A 16,524-nucleotide genomic window follows, 5' to 3' on the forward strand; every position below is an offset into this window, starting at 1 on the left:
GGGGCCCACAGCAGCCACCCTGGGGGCGGGTGCGAAATGCCTCTGTCATTTGCCTGCCGCATTTCACTCCTTCACCCCGCGCTGGACGTGAAACACAGACCGCTGAGCACCGCTTGGGCGTAACATGGAGGCTCCAGGAAGCCCAGGGGAGGTCTCTGCAGCAGTGTGTGTCCAGAGCCCCAGTCTGGGAAGCGCAGAGGTTTTGGAGAGAAAGGTGGGGCTGGGGTAGGCTCCTGGGGGCGGGGATTCGAGTCTGGAGGGACTGGGGGTGCTGAGGGGGGTGGGCCCTGGGGCTCAGAATTTCAAGCCTCAGCATCTCAGGCGGAGACTCTCAGATCTCAAGAAAATAGAAGAGTAGAATCTCAAAATCATAGAGAATAGTAGAATCTGAAGGGTGCGGAATACTAAAAGCTTAGTCTTTTACAGTCGTAAGATTTCTAGAACCTGAGGGCACTGAATTGTGGATTTGGAGAAAAACTGGAGTCCGGCTAGCTGAGAACAAGTGTCCGTGACCTAGAGCTGGGATCACTTTGCCTGCAAAGCCCATGGTAGGCACCACATCGCTCAGCCATCCTTTCTGTATCGGCAGGTCCCATGTGGGGAAAATGCATGGGTCTGGGCAGGACAGTGGACGGAGGGAGGGAGGGACAAAGTGTGTGTGTGTGTGTGTGTGTGTGCACGCCATGTACAGGGAGCCCGGGAGCCGGGTGTGGTGGAGGTGGGGGGAGGGGGAGACTGGAGACTGACTGGGGGGCAAAACCAGTGAGAAGTGCCCCTCACTCCACCTCAAGAGACCAGCACTGGCAAATGGGGTAGGCCGAGCTGGCTGCCACGCCTCCCAGCCGGGATGTGAGAGGCCCCTTCCGGCCAGGAGAGGAGGCGATGAAGGAGCCCCCGCCGGCAGCACGCAGAACGCCCAGGCACACAGCCCTGCAGGCGCGGTGTCAGAGCCCCTCGGAGTCCCCTCAGGTGCACAGGGCATGAGCACACGCAACCACGCCCTCTCCGGGCACACGCGCCTCCCCTGCTGGGCCACGTGCGCACACGCTGGGCTCACAAGGCACATTCGTCCAAGTTCTGCAGGGACCTGGGAATCCCCTACAGGGACCCACATGTGCACACGCACCCCTCAGAGTCCTTTATGTACGTGGGCACGAGACTCTCACGCTCGCGCCCAGGCACACAAACACTATGCGGGCCCCTTACGGGAGCAGCTGTCGACACAGACACACACAGTGTTCTGATCGCTGCCGGCCTCCCAGGGCACACCCAGAATCAGACACACGCATGCCACATCCAAGCAGGCGGCCACACATAGTTCCTATACACACTCACCCCACACCCCACACCCACTAAGGCAGCTCAGGCAGTCCGTCGAGGACAGCAGCGGTTAGGGGGCTCCTCTGACGGGCCCTTGTTTCACGGGAACCCCCTGGCTCGCCCACCCCAGCTCCCAGGGCAGCAGTATCACTGCCGGATCAGAAGATGACCCAAAACGCCTGGTACCGGGCGGGGCATGAGTCCAGCTCTCTTCTGCTCCCCGAAGCAAAGAGGAAAGACTGAGGGAGGGAAGGAAGGAAGGAAGGAAGGAAGGATTTCCCTGTAGAGATGGCAGGTGACATGTGACAAGAAGTAGGGACCTCAGAGAGGTCAAAGCCACCACAGAGGAGTCAGTCGGAGTCACCCCCCCTACCCCAGACTGGCCCCTGGCCCAAGAGAGCCACCTGTCCCTGCCTCACCCACAGAGCACTGACTGGGTCCCTGGAGTCCTGGGAGCATGCGGTCCTGGCCCGGTCTTGATCTCCAGGATGCTGGGGCTCGGGGTGGTACTCACGGGTGCAGGCTGCAGATGGTGGGTCCAGGGCCGCACGGTAGTAGCTGAGGTCACAGTGGCAGGCCTGGGCAGCGGGGGCTGCAGAGTGGCTGTGGGGAGGGCAGCGGGCGCAGAGCTGGTCCCCAGGGGCCGACTTGTAGAAGCCCAGCTCACAGGCTGCGGAGGACAAGGCGGCTTCAGGTGAGCCAGCCGGGCCACCCTGGCAGGCCTCGGGGCAGCTTTCCCTCTGACCCAAGGCTTCCAGTGGGATATCCCGAGGGACACGGGTGTAGCCCTTCAGCATCACCAGGTCCTACCCTCATCTGCAGATGGAGGGACCGAAGCGCAGAGAGAGGGCCTGTGACTTACACAGGGTTGCACAGCTAGTCGGGGGCAGAACTGAGGCTGGGACCCCGATACCTGAGTCCCGGCCCCGAAGTCGGCACAGGAAAGAGCCTCGTCAAACCAGAGTCACGTCTCCTGCTGCGGCCCTTCCCACCCAGGCCTGTCTCCAGCCTGAATCTGTCCATCACCGGACACCGGGCCCTGAGTGAGACACTGCCTCGGGTGTGGGGGTCAGGAGGCTCAGCATCCAAGGGTTGGGGTTGGGACTTGGGTAGGAACGAAAGCTGGAAGGGAATGGGGCGGGTGGGAATGTGACTGGAAAAGAGACCCAGGTGATAGGACCCCTATAAAAATATAGATTCCAGGCCCCACCACGGCCAGCCAGTTAGAAGAGCCAGGCGTGGGGCCTGGGGATCTGTTTTCCAAGCTCCCCAAGCAATGCTGACTGTCCAGGACTCGCAGGCTCCCGCCCCTCCCAGAGCCTGTCACCGTGACCGGGACTGACCAGTCTTGTACATGACCTTCTCCCCGGCCTCCGCCACACCTGCTTCATCTCTCACCTGGATGACCCAGCCTCCAGCCTTGCCTCCCCAGTCCCCAGTCCCAGCTGCCAGTGTGACTGCCATTCATTCTGCCCTCACAGAGCCAGCACCTTGGAGTGTGGTAAACGAGGCCGTGATCATTGCCAGGAAGGAAATAAAGCGGGTGAGGTGGCAAAGGGCAAATTGTGCGAGGAGCTACTTTCTCAGGGAAGGAAATGGTATTTGAATCGTGTCTAAGCAGTAAGAAGTTGTCAGCCACACAGGGAGTGGGGGTATTCTACGTTATATGGAACTCCCTGAAACGACACCTGACCTGGTCACTGCTGGTTCACACCCTCACGGCCTAACAATAAAGCGTGGCAGGCACAGCCCTCCCGCAGCCTCCTCCAGTGTCACCTCTCACTCGCCATCCACAGGCCAAACTAAAGGACTGGCCACTCCCCACACCCAGCAGGTTGTTTCCTGCCTCGGGGCCTTTGCACGTGCTATGCCTTCTTCCTGGGATGGCTTGTCCTTTTTGTCCACCTGTCAAACTCTCAAGATTTATCTTCCTGTCCCTTGGAACGAAGCCTTTCTCCACACCTCCACGTGTATGCACACACACACATATGCAGGTGCGTAGAAACAACTCCTCCCTGCCCCACTTCTGCAGTCCCTGCTCAGTATCGCCACCGATAACACTATGGCTGTACTTGTGTATCGGTACGTCTGGCCCTCCTCCTAAACCGGAAGCTGCTTGTGGGCAGCTCCTGGTGAACAAGGGCAGGGCTGCCCTATTCATCTCAAACTTCCTAGAGTCTGGCTCGGAGCAGAAGCGGTCAGCGCCACGTTTTCAAAGTGAGCTAATCCCGCCGTGATCTGCTCTGCAGCAGGGAGAGATCCCGGGAGTTCAAGGAGGACCAAATGCCACCTAGCCGGGTGGTCCTCAGCTGTACCACGGACCTGACCTCCTTTGCAACAGGGACCACCGGGAAGTTCACTGTGTATTATAACAGCTAAAATCAAGTTAATTTGTAAAATGCTACAGGCTTGAGAGAAGACCCGGCATCGGGAGAAATGATACCGCTTCCCAGACTCAGAGGGGGTGGAGCCAGAAGGGGCTCACAGGTTGGAGAGTTGGGGAACGTGTGCCTCAGTTTTGAGACTTCTTCCCTCCCCCCTGGAGAGACCCACGAGGGCTCAGGGCTCCCTGGGAGCTCCGGGTTTTGGGGCTCCTAGCTGACACACTGTGATCTCACCTCCTCCTCCTAGAAGCCCTCCGGGAGACAAAGCCCTGGGGCACAGCCTAGGAGCCTTCCTCCAGGCCCAGGAATGGGGCAGAGGAAGGTTTTGCGCTTCATCGGCAAACAGCCTGTTGTTGAGCTGAATGACAGTGACCCATGTCGGCTAGCAGTTTGGGGACCATTCGCTCATTCCTCCCCTCATTTATTCCTTCACCCACATTTATTGAGATTCTACCATGGAGCCGAGATACGAAGAGTCGGTCCTGCTCTCAATGTGCCGTCAGAGCAGTGAGAGGCACACAGCACACCCTGGGGTGATTCATGGCATAAAGCAAGCACAGCACGACAGCCTGCGGGTCTTGAGCCCCTGGCCGTTCAGAGTCCATCTGGTTCTTGTCAGTTAAGAGCGGAAACTTGGAAGCAGGCTGCCTGGGCTCCTCTTCTGCTCTAGGCGAAGGGACGCTAGGCAGCCTGCTGGGCCTCAGTTTCTTCATCTGTAAAATGGGGATAATAATAGTCCCCCACCTCCCAGGGCTGTTGTGAGGATGGCATGAGCAAATGCATGTGAATTCATGTCAGGACCGCGCCCGGCACTTATCACGATGCTACGTGGCTGCCATTAATACATTTGTTTGGCAGAGAGGAAACCGGCGGAGTGCCTTGCTCTAGGCTCCTCGCTGGGCCAGAATGCAAACCCAGGTGGGGGAGCCTCTGGAGCCCGGGCCTTTCCCCCACCAGCCTCTCAACATGGACCGGGACTTAGAGATGGCCTGGCCATTCTGCCGCTCACCGATGGGCGGTTCTCACGCGCTCTGCTAATACCCATATGGCTGTAACGTGTCAGAGCCAGATTAATCCGCGCAATGAAAATAAAATAATCTTTAATAAGAATACTAATCACCAGGCCTCGGGGAGCCCGGAGACCTGGAGGCAGAGCCGGGAATTAATGGCCGAGACAGATGGAGCGGCCCTGGGCAGGGGCCCGGCCCCGCCCGGCGACCCAGGGTGCTTCCGGAGTCTGCGTGGCCCGCGTGTCGGCCGGGAGCCAGGCGGGGCTGCTGCCCCTGCCGAGGGCACCTTGCCCAGGCCGCCTGTCAGGCCGGCAGCTGCCTGAGGCCCCACCACCTCTCCCCTCTCCCCCGCCAAGAGCCTGAGATTTGACAAATAAGGCGTCTGCCGGTGGATGACCAAAGGAAATTAATTCTAAATCAGATTTTAAACACAGTCAGGAAGGCAAAAGAGCTCGTCGCTCACGCTCCCCCTCCGAAACGAGACGCTCTGATATTTATAGAAAAATGATTAGGGCCTCGGAGGGTGGTTTGTATTCTGCGTCCAGGTGACGGGAAGGACGGCAACCAGGACTTCAGACTCGGGGCTGCTGCTCTGCTGGGTGATGTTCTGAGTGGTCTCTCCCCTTCCTGGCGGGGAGGGGGCTGCAGCCAGCTGTGGGGGGGTGGGGCCTGGGTCTGGAACTGTGTTGTGAGGGGACCGCTCTGCTCAAGGAGTTGGGAGATCTGGGATGCAATCACACCCCTAGCTGTGTGCCCTTGGTCCAGTCACACCACCTCTCTGGGCCTCCATTTCCCCACTGGCAGACTGGACGAGTTCCGCCTGGCTCTGACGTTCTTCTGTGGGTCTCTGAGGCCTGAGGGGTCTCGGTGAGGCCTCAAAGAGCCGGGCGACCGGCTTGGTCCCTTTCCCATGGGCTTTCACTGTCTTCTCTGTCAAACTGAGTGCTTCCCGGCCACTTCTGAGGAGAGCGGTGAGGGTGAAACCAGGGGGAAGGGAGGCCGGGAGGGAGGCCACTGCCGTGGGCCGGCCCCTGCTGCAGGCCTCAGGCTCTGGATCCCCTCCTTTCGCTAGAAGGAAGGTGGAGGGTTCAGGCTGGGCAGGCGGGGACCGCAGGGCCCAGCCTTCCTCCTCAACGGTTTGCTCAGGGACAATTGTCCGATGGAGAATCCAGGGGCCCACGGTCCTCAGGGAGTCCCACGCAGGTGGATCGGCGGCGGAGGAGAGCCGCAGCTTTGAGGGGACAACTCAAGCGGCCCAGAAGGGCACCCCCAGTCTGTTCCCAGCTCCTGCTTGGCCCCCCAGCCTCCTCACTCTCAGGGTACCCACCCAAGGAGGGGTGAGGATGGGGACTGCTGGCAGGGCCTCGCATGGCGGGGGGGGGGGGGCTCAGTTTCAGACCCACGTTGCTTCTTCAAAGGAGGTTACACAGACCATCACAGAAACCCGCGACAGGAGTGAGCGAAGTCTCTCCCCGTGCCACCTACCACCGGCATCCCGTCCCCAAACCTCACTGCCTGCCGTGCGTTAGGAATTAATATTTTTTATAAAACCTGTAATTATCTCGCAACTGGCATAATTACATTGTATTGTGATTTAGATGTAAAATTCGAAACGTGCCGCCATTGCCTAACCCTGCTTTGACATTTCTTTGTTATTTTTTATTAATGTGCCAGTGCTGCCAGGAAACGAGACTGGCCTCGGCCTCTCCCAGCCCTGGGACGGTCCTGCTGCTCGGGACTTGGGAGCTTCTTTTTTTTAATTTTTTTTTATTTTTATTTTTGAGAGAGAACAGAGCTATGAACGGAGGAAGGACAGAGAGAGAGGGGGACACAGAATCCAAAGCAGGCTCCAGGCTCCGAGCTGTCAGCACAGAGCCTGATGTGGGGCTCGAAATCACAAACTGAGATCATGACCTGAGCTGAAGTCAGACACTCAACCGACTGAGCCACCCAGGCGCCCCGGGACTTGGGAGCTTCTACCAGGAGTCCTGCCCTTGAGTCGCTGTGGGACCTTGGGCAAAACACACTCCCTCTCTGGGCTCCACTCCCCACCCCTGTCAAACAAGGGGGCTGGAGCAGCACCGGAGACCCCCGATCCCCCAGTCAGGAAGACCAGTCTCCCTCCCACGAGCAAGTGTGTCCCACGGCACGCTGGACAGACAAGGGTCTTACCTGCACCAGAGTGGGGGCCAGCGGCTGACCTTGAGCAGGTATCCGCTGAGCAGCTGGCCTGATTATTATGGCCTGTGCTATGCCAGTTCCTAACTGCTCTGATGTTACCCCAGAGAGGAGGGCGGTGGGGTCTGGCAGAAGGCTCTAGGGACAGAGGGAGCAGCTGAGGGCTCTGGAGGGAGCCAGCCTGGGATCAGAGCCCTACTCTGTGACTTAGGTGGAAGGGGCTCAGTTTGTTGCATCTGTAAGATGGGGAGACACGACCTCACTCAGAGGACTTTTGTAAGCATGAGAAAGTGTGTGAACTCCCCGGCTGCACGGACTCCCTGTGCCGAAACCCCCGTGCCTGGGCCACACTAGATGCTCAACAAAATGAGTAACTGCCGTGAGGAGTAAGAAGCGCTCATTCATGTGGCAAACGTTCAACAAACTGTCGCTAAGGGACTTTATTATCCGCACCAGAATGAGGGGATGTTGGAAGCCAGCTCAGGCAGGGAGAGCGCTGGTGCTGGGCCAGGGATAGGTTACATACCTACACATGGCTCCGAGCAAGACAGACCTGACTCAGGCCCCAACTCTATCTGTCACCAGCCGAGAGGCCTATGCAGCGACACTACCTCTTAAGCCTCAGTTTTCCCATCCGTAAAATGGAATGGTAATACCCGCCTTGCTACAGTGAGCCAATGAACTGATGTGTGAGCATCCCTTTGTGAGCTGTAAAGGCAACGGGGGTGTTTGTTATTGTAATTACCCAGTGGGAAGTTGAGAAGCACAGGGATGGCTGTGATAGGAGCCAGGAGAGGCTGGGAGCCTGGGAGCCTGAAAGCCAACTAGGCCACAGGTGATAGAACAAGTCCAGAAACAGGCAAATGTCACAGAAGGTGCTTCGGGGGTTAGGGTTCTGGAGAAGCAAAGACTCATAGCAGTTGGGAGTGCGAAGAAGGACTTCTTAAGGAAACCAGAGCCCCCCGAGAGGGGCTGGAAAGGGCCTAGTGGCTGCACGGGAGATCCTGATCCCACAGAACTACCTTGAGCATCACCTGAAATTGTCAGCCTGTGCCCTCCTCAGTCCTGTGAGCACTAAGGGGCCCTGCCTGCCTCCTGGGGCCGAGGGATGGGCCCCGTCCCAATTCCTATCTGGGGCCAGGCCCTAGTCTCTCTGCTCCCTGCACAGGAACCTCCTCCTTCCCCAGGAGAACCAGTGGTCCCAACAGCAGGCTTCACTATGCTCTGAGTGGCTGAGCTGCCGTGTGCCCAGCCCCCGGGGAGGCCAAGGAAGGGCAGAGGGCAATCAGGCGGAGACCAGTACAGCTGGGTCACCAGCTGTCTGTCCAGCCGACTCTCCCGGTGACCCGGGTGCTTGGGATGCCTCGTGACACTGCCCCCAGAGGGGCACAGTGGAAGCGTGAGGCACGTCCACGCAGCCTGGGGTGTGGGTCCTGCTCTCAGTCTCTGGCGTGGGAACCCCAGCAGCATGCTCATGGGGAGACAGGTGCCACGCTGCTGCGTTCTCCACCTTCCCCTTCACAAGGACCTTGGCTGTCCCCTCCCACAGGTCCCTGGGTAAGATCCCCCTCCCCCCCAAACACCGGCAGGCTGGTCCAGGTGCCCCAGTGACACACCCAACCTAGAGAGTACCCCCTGGGTGCCCCAGACTGCACTCATTCACCCACGGACTGGTTCCACTTCCCTCCACTCCGTACAAGTTTGGCGGTTTTAAGCACAGACTCCGGTGCCAGACTTCTGGGTTCAAGTCACAGCTCTGCCACTCCCGCGCTGTGTGCCCCCGGGCAAGTTCCTCTGCCTCTCTGTGCCTCCGTCTCCTTGTCTATGAAACCAGGATAAGAGTAGCTTCTATGTCACAGGGGAGGCCCGGAGACTAAATGAGTTAATATGTGAAAAGTGCCTAAAACGATGCCCGACGCACGTGAGCTCCTAGAATCGTTCCCTCGCACGGGTATGTGCCCGAGCACAAGGGCGTGCTTAAGACGTACCCCTCCACGGCGCCCACAGAAGGCGCCACCCGGCTGCGGCGTGCCTGCCTCTGTTCTCTCTGCCCTGCTCCACACACACGCTCCCACGCACGCAGGCGGCCTGGTGTATTCGCTGACCCACGAACCCTGGAGGGTCACCCATCTTCCCAGGTGCTGAGCTCGCCGCCCGGATCCCTGCCGACCGCCACGGCCCCCACGCCCCGCCCGGACTGAGCCCACATGCCCCCCGCGTGGCGCACTCACCCACGCAGGCGTCCCGCCGCTCCTCGTAGCCAGCGCTGCACACGCACTTGCCAATGGGCACCAGCCACTCGCCCTCGGCGCTGCAGTACATCTTGGGCGTGTCCCGCTCCTCAGAGTGCCGCACGCACTGGCCCCGCACCTCCACCAGCGAGGACGAGTCGGCCCCCGTCACCGCCTCCGAGAAGGCAGCCAGGTTGCGCACCATGGTGGGGCACTTCTTGTAGTAGATGCGGAGAGACAGGATGGCGAGGCACGCGCCGATGTCCTGGAAGGCCAGATAGAAGCCGCGCTTGCTGAGGGGGCCCACGCCGCGCACCTCCGTGTTGAGCTTGAGGCGCCGCACGCCCAGGTCGGCCCCCGTGAAGCTCTCGTCGGCCGCAATGGTGTCGATCTTGAGGAACTTGCTCTCCTGCGTGCTGGCGCCCAGGTCACGGTCCGACTCCAGGTAGTAGAGGTTGAAGGTCTCCTTGCAGGTGCCCAGCACGCCGGGCATGCTGTTGCAGTCACGCAGGGTGAACTTGATCTCGGCGTAGACCCGCCGGGCACCGTCGCGGGGCACCCAGCTCGTGCGCAGCCAGTTGTTCTGGTTGGGGCTCATGACGTTGCACACCTGGTACGTGTGGATGGGCTGGAAAGACTCGTCCACCTCGTTGATGGAGTCCCACTGCGGGCAGAGAGAGCACAGCGCTGACGCGAGAGGCAGCACCTCGCCCTCTCCTGCCGGTCGCCCCGGCCACGTGCCACGTGCAACATGCATGGCCCCGGGGGCATCCTGGGGAAGAAGATGGAACTTGGGTCTCTGCCCTTGGGTTGCTGACCTCCTACTGGACTGTCACAGACGTCAGGCACTCTAGAGAGCTCCACATCCTTCTGGGAAAGCGTGTTTTGCTGCATTGGAGCAAAGACAGGCTCAGACGTGTGAGCCACATGTCTGAGGTCACCTGGCTGGTGACCGGTGGAGCCAGCACTGGAATTGATGCCAAAGCTACAAAATCCAACCTTGTTTCTACATGGCGACTCCAAACACTCCCGGAGGTGGGGGGGAGTTTGGGGGTATTCTGTTTGAGTGATTCAGGAAGCCCACGGGTCCAGTTTCCCTATCAGTTGCCAGAGGGATCTTTCTAATTCGTGAACCTGACTATGCCTCAGATCCTTGAGAAAGGGAGTACTAGGATGTGGGGACGTTGAACGTGGTGGTTTCTGGGCCAGGCGCTAGCCAGGTTATCAGTGATTCAGAAATAAATCAGACACAATCAACAGAGCGAAAGGCAACAGCCCTGCGCATCACGTGTCTGATAAGGGATTAATATCCAGAATATATAAAGAACTCCTACAACTCAACAACAAAGAACCAAACAGCCCAATTTAAAAAATGGGCAAAGGACTCGAATAGACGTTTCTCCAAAGAACATATACAGATGGTCAAATACTACATGGAAAGATGCTCACCATCCCTAATCATTAGGGTAAATACAAATCAAAACCACAATGCAATACCACTCCACACACACACACACACACACACACTAGGATGGCTACTATCAAAACAACAGAAAATAACGAATGTAGGTGAGGATGTGGAGAAACTGGAGCCCCTGTGCCCTGTTGGTGGGAAAGTAAAATGGTGCAGCCACCGTGGAAAACAGTATGGAGGTTCCTCGGCAAGTCAAAAATAGAACTACCCTACGGTCCAACAACTCTACTTCTGGGAATATATACACAAAAGAATCGAAGGCAGCGTCTCAAACAAATACTTACACACTCATGTTCACAGCAGCATTATTCACAACAGCCAAAAGGTAGAAATGACCCAAATGGGTCCATCGTTGGATGAATGGGTAAACAAAATGCGGTATATCCAAACAATGGGATATTATTCGGCCTTGAAAAGGAAGGAAAGCCAGATGCATGCTACGACATGGGTGAACCTTGAGGATATTCTACAAAGTGAAATAAGCCGGTGAAAGAACATATATTTTATGATTCCACTTATACGAGGCACTTAGATCCACGGAAACAGAAAATGGAATGGTGGTTGTCAGGGGCCGGGGGGGCTGGGGAACGGGAGGCTGGTGTTTCATGCGGACAGTTTCAGTTTGGGAAGATGAAAGTTCTGGAGATGGATGGTGGTGATGGTCACACGACACAGTGAATGTACTTAATGCCACTGAATTGTACACTTAAAAAGCGGTTAGAATGTGGTTCGGAAATTTTATGTTATGTGTATCTCACCACAATTGGTTTTTTAAACCCAGTTCAATGGCTTCATTAAATTTTTTTTTAAATGTTTTAGAGAGAGAGTGAACGGGGGGACGGGGCAGAGGGAGAGAGAGAGAGAGAGAGAGAGAGAGAGAGAGAAATCCCAAGCAGGCTCCACACTTAGAGCCTACGCGGGGCTCGATCTCACAACCCTGGGATCATGAGCAGAGCCGAAGTCAAGAGTCAGACGCTCAACCAGTTGACCCACCCAGGTGCCCCTACCACAACTTTTTTAAAAACAAGGAAAGCAACATGCCAGAAATACTCCCTCCCCTTGACCGTCTCACAGTGCATCAGACAAGGTGGTTGGGCGCCCTATGCCAAAGACGTTGGGCATCCAGAGGGGGGTGGAACTTCCTGCAGGCTGAAGCAGGAAGCTCTTGCAGGGGGAGTATGAGCAGTGTCCCTCGAGCACCAAATAGCCCAGTTTGGACACAGAAGATTCACCTCCAAGATCCAGTGTTGACAAATGAGCCAGGAGCCAAGAGATCAAGACCTCTTGGTCTCTAACCAGCTGTGTGACCTCGGGCAAGCTCCCATTCCTCTCTGGGCCCCAGCTTCCTCAACTGCAGAGTGCTGGTTGGCCAGAAGCAGTTATTGTGGGCTGAGTTCAGTGGACTCCTGATGGCCCCAAGGAAGGGCTGGGGGCTGAAGGCAGATGGAGGGGAGGGGCTCCGGGTCCCTGCCTTGGCTCGGCCAGAGATGCAATGCGTTGCTGTCCTTTTCTCGGGCCTCTATGGGCAGTTGCCCTTGAACTAGAGATCCTCTTACTTAAGGGGGGTGGGAGGTAAAAACTGCTCCTCGTGACGTTCTGAGAATCTGTGGGGCTCTGAGTAATTCACGAGGGTTGGAGTGGGGCCTCGGGGGTCTGAAGTCTGACAAAAGCCCCTCCATCTCTCCTTGTCTTGGCCAGCCACGTGGTCTCTACCCTCAGTGCCCACCCCCGTAAAATGGGGCTCAGGCAGGCCCGCCTCAGTGAGGCTCGAGAGGACGAAAGACGTAGGCTGCCAAGTGCTTTGGCTTGGGCCTGGCCCAGCAAGGCACCAGAGGAACAGCACTCCTACAACGCCGACCCAGCAGCATCTTCCTAGCCCACCGGCGCCTGCCTCCGGGCCCCCTGGGGAAGAGGTCCGCGGTGTGCCAGCCTCACCCGAGAGTTGATGCCTCCTACACCCCCTACCCCTACAGGGCCCCCCTGTGCCCCCCACCGCAGCCAGGGCCTCTGGGCAGCGTGGTGTCACATCTGGGGTTAAAGTCATTGTCACAATTAACGGAGCACCAAAGAGCCAGCCAGCTGCTCCCTGTCCGTTTCCTGCCAGGAACCTGGATAAATTAATCAGCTCCATCTGAGTCCGCTCCAGCCGCCCTACCGGTGCCAATGGCCTGGCCTTGCCCTGCCGGCCCCAGGGGCTGCCGCAGACACCCAGAGAGGCACGAATTCCTGGAGGCTGGTGCAAGGACGGAATGAGCCCTGTTCTCCACCCCGGCACCGGCCCCCACCACTGCTCTGCAACTCCGTCCTCTGTCTGGAACAGAATGCCCCGGACCAGCTGTGCAGCCCTGGGCACATCACCTCCCCTCTCTGAAGCTTGCGCTCCCGTGAAATTGGCGGGGAGGGGCCGATTCCAGCCCCTCCCACCTACTCCAGGGGACCAGGTGAGACAACAGAACGTGACTTTCATCCCAGGGCAGCATCACCGGTTAATTCACCAGAAGAGGGGGAGTGCGTCCCAACGTGTGGAGGGAGGGGCACATCCTGATTAAGAGTCTGGGTCCTGGGGCCAGACTCCCCCCAACCTTAGCAGAGTTGCTTAACTTCTCAGGGCTTCCGATTTCTCACCAGGAAATGTCCCTTTCATGCATCCTCATTGATGGCAACTGCGATCATCCCCGTGTTATAAACGGGGAGGTGGAGGCGAGGTAAGTGACTTGCCTGAGTCACACTGATTAAAGGCAGCAGCGTAACGGCTCATCCAAGACCCAGACTCTTGGCTCCCAGGCCGTGCAGCCTTGCCTGACAATCTGGTCATTTTGCTGACGCTGGAGACAGCCCTGGATGACCCTTGTTCCCAGGCTATTTAGGAAACTTCAGAATCAGAGGGGTGCCTGGAACACAAGGACCACGTCCACAGGCTCCCTAGCCAGCTGGGCAGGAGAATCACCTGGAAAGTTTATGAAACAAAAGATTCCCAGGCACCTCCCCAGACCCCCTGGATGCAGGGATCTGTATGCCTCACCTGCTAGCCTGGAACAGGCTCGACATCCAGAGTTTGGGACCCAGGGATCTCACCCAGCCTTCCTTCCTCTCTGGACAAGCCCATTCTCCAGGTCCCATAAAGGTGGAAGGTGGTCCCTGGCTGAGCAGACAACGCTGAATTGCCTCCCACCCCCTCACAATGAGGACACAGACCAAAGAGAACACCAGGGACTCAGCACAGGCTCCGGGCCGGAGAGACTGGAGTTTGAGTCCACCATTTGGAACCTGCCTGATGGTGGACAAATTATTTCTTGCTGCTCTGAGCCTCAGTTTCCTCATCCGTGAAATGGGGTGGCTGTACCTACTCACAGGATGGGTTGTGGGGATTACGAGATAATGTCTGTGAATTACTCAGAGCTATGTGAATATACGTTATTTGTTCTAACTCCTAAACAAGTAAGGTAACTCTGAGCCGTGCTTTAGAGCATTCTGCAAGCACACAAGCCTTAGATTTCCAGAAAATCATCGACAAGTCTGGTCATGCTCCCCACCTGCTTAAAACCTTTACAATTCCTTGTTACTCTAAAAACCAAGTCCTAAGTTCTGAGGACAGAGGGACAGAGACACCCAGAGCCAACCTGGGGCCAGGCCCACTCCTTCCTGGCTGCTGAGTCTCAGGGGAAATGCTGACCCAGCCATCAGCCAGGCAGTCACCCACTCAAAGGTCGGCCCCCCGCCACTGGCAGAGCTGGCCCACTTTATCAAGCCCTTTCTCACCCATGCTCACCCCTGGGAGACAGCCATCTGGGGGCACACACAGAGGAGCATTCCACAAAGAGAGACTGAGGCCCAGGGAGGTACAGAGATACCCCAAAGACCCAGCCTTTACCCTCAGGCAGGGCTGACCTGCTCTGGCAGAAAGGAGTTCCCTCCTGGTTCTTAGGCCCCTGTGGCCTGCCTGTGAAGCTCCCTGAAGCCTGCTGCATGGGGGCTGATGACAATGGACTCAGCTTACTGCTGCCAGGACACGAAACCTCCAGGGAGAGAAGAGGGGGGCTCTGGCCTGACCCCAGCCACAGGCCACAAATGACCCGGACGAAAACACCACCCTGGGGTGCCTGTGTGGCTCAACGGGGTAAGTGTCCAACTCTCGATCTCAGGGTCATGAGTTCAAGCCCCGAGCTGGGCTCCACATTGGACATGAAACCTACTTAAAACAAACTAAAACCCTATCACTTGAAACCTACTTAAATAAACAAAAACCCTACCCCAAAGTGAAGACATACCCCTACTCCCTTCATGAACACTAACTCTTGACATCAACATCGCCCTCATCATCATTAATATCATTCCCCTCATCTCCAGAGCCGCGGAAGCCAGTGTTCATGAAACAAGTCATGCGTACTCGATGTGCCTGTGTCTATGGCGGGGATGTGAGGGTGCGTTTCTGAGCACCCTTGCAGGAGGACACGTATGTGACATGTAACTGACACACACTAATAACGATGACAGTGCCCAGTGAGGGCACACCATGTGCCAGGCACGGTGCCCAGACCAGGTGTCACCTCCCCTCACCCTTGCAGCAAACCCCATGACACTGTCACAGGCACATCCCTTCCAACAGCTGGGGAACTGGGACTCAGGGAGTGAAGTGGTGACCACCAGGGCCACCCGTTTGTCGATGGCAGAATCGGGCCTCTGCCAGGCTCACGGGTTCACTTTGGCTTGACTGCCCTGCTCACCCTGGGATCTGGATAAGACACGTGGAGGGACGGGGACGGTGCAGCGTTGTCCCTGGACACCCTGAGGTTACCGCGCCATCTCCCCGGGAAGATGGGAGGGGCCCCCTGCCTGAGAGCACACAACCCAAAGAGACCTGATGGGCTCAGCCCAGGGTCACTGTGGAGGCCATATGGGCCTGGGGGTTTGGCCACAGTGGGTTCTAGCAGTGCCATCCAGATGATTCTGACAGAAGAGAGAGGCAGGTGGGGGGGTCCAGGGGTCTGGACAGCTCCTGGCGAGGACGGGGCATGAGAGGCATGAAAGGCCTGGCTGGGGCCCTTTCCTGGCCGCTCCTGGCCATTGGCACGTCCCCGGCGACCCTGGGCCCAGTTGTGGCATGTGACTCTGTAGGCCCAGACCCCAGATATAAGGATCCCACACTTGGGGCCTTACACTTAAGGACTGGCAGCCCAGCACCAGATGGTTCTGTAATCCCAAGGGTCTGCACACAGGAAAGGAAGGAAGGTAGGAAGATGGGAGGAAAGTAGGAAGGTAGGAAAGCAGGAAGGCGGAAAGGTGGGAGGGTAGGAATGAATGCATAGTGGATGGATGGAAGGGAGGAAGGAAGGAAGGGAGGGAGGGAGGGAGGAAGAAAGGGAGGGAGGGAGGAAGGAAGGAAGGGAGGGAGGAGGAAGGAAAGAATCAGCAGCTCTGTTTCTAACTGCTGTGTGGCCTTGGGTAAGTCCTTTCCCCTCTCTGGGCATCTGCTTCCTTTTGATCTATCTGATGATAAGACTGTGAGTCAGAGCCTTTCTCTGCTCATAGAGGATGACGCTGGCCCCACTGCCTATCACCTACCCCATGAGCCGGATACGTGAGCCAGCCCCAGTCTCCATGGATGGTTGATGTGTCCAGCAAGTTCACTGTAAAACAGGAGACAAGAAAGCATCAGCCCCTGGGACACCCTTCCCCTGTCCCACAGAGCAGCCCCACCTGGCCATACGGGTCTTCACTCAGGCCAGCCCACACCAGCTCTGTGTCTGTGGTCTTTCTCATTTCCCTTCTCCTTCAAGGCTCGGTTCGAGTTGTCCCTCTTGCCCGAAGCCTCCTTCCACCACCTCGGCCAAACCCCCAGAACGCAAGCTGCCCCAAGCGCTGGGTTTCCCTGGTTGGTGATGCAGCGGGATGGTTAAGAGACGGGCTCGGGAGTCCAGGAGGCCCGG

General features: G+C 57.6%; 1 protein-coding gene across 1 annotated transcript in view; it reads right to left on the reverse strand.

Annotated features, from left to right (window-relative positions):
• Positions 1 to 9,787, reverse strand: part of EPHA8 (EPH receptor A8) — a 23,881-nt gene extending 14,094 nt beyond the window's left edge. Inside the window, exons 1-2 of the mRNA XM_049617854.1 lie at positions 9,124 to 9,787; positions 1,835 to 1,990 (exon numbers count right to left, since the gene is read on the reverse strand). Coding sequence (XP_049473811.1) covers positions 1,835 to 1,990; positions 9,124 to 9,721 — 754 coding nt within the window. The 5' untranslated portion in view covers positions 9,722 to 9,787. The remainder of the gene's footprint in view (positions 1 to 1,834; positions 1,991 to 9,123) is intronic.
• Positions 9,788 to 16,524: the final 6,737 nt, after the last annotated feature.

This window comes from Panthera uncia (genome assembly GCF_023721935.1).
Source record: "Panthera uncia isolate 11264 chromosome C1 unlocalized genomic scaffold, Puncia_PCG_1.0 HiC_scaffold_4, whole genome shotgun sequence".
Lineage (NCBI taxonomy): Eukaryota > Metazoa > Chordata > Mammalia > Carnivora > Felidae > Panthera > Panthera uncia.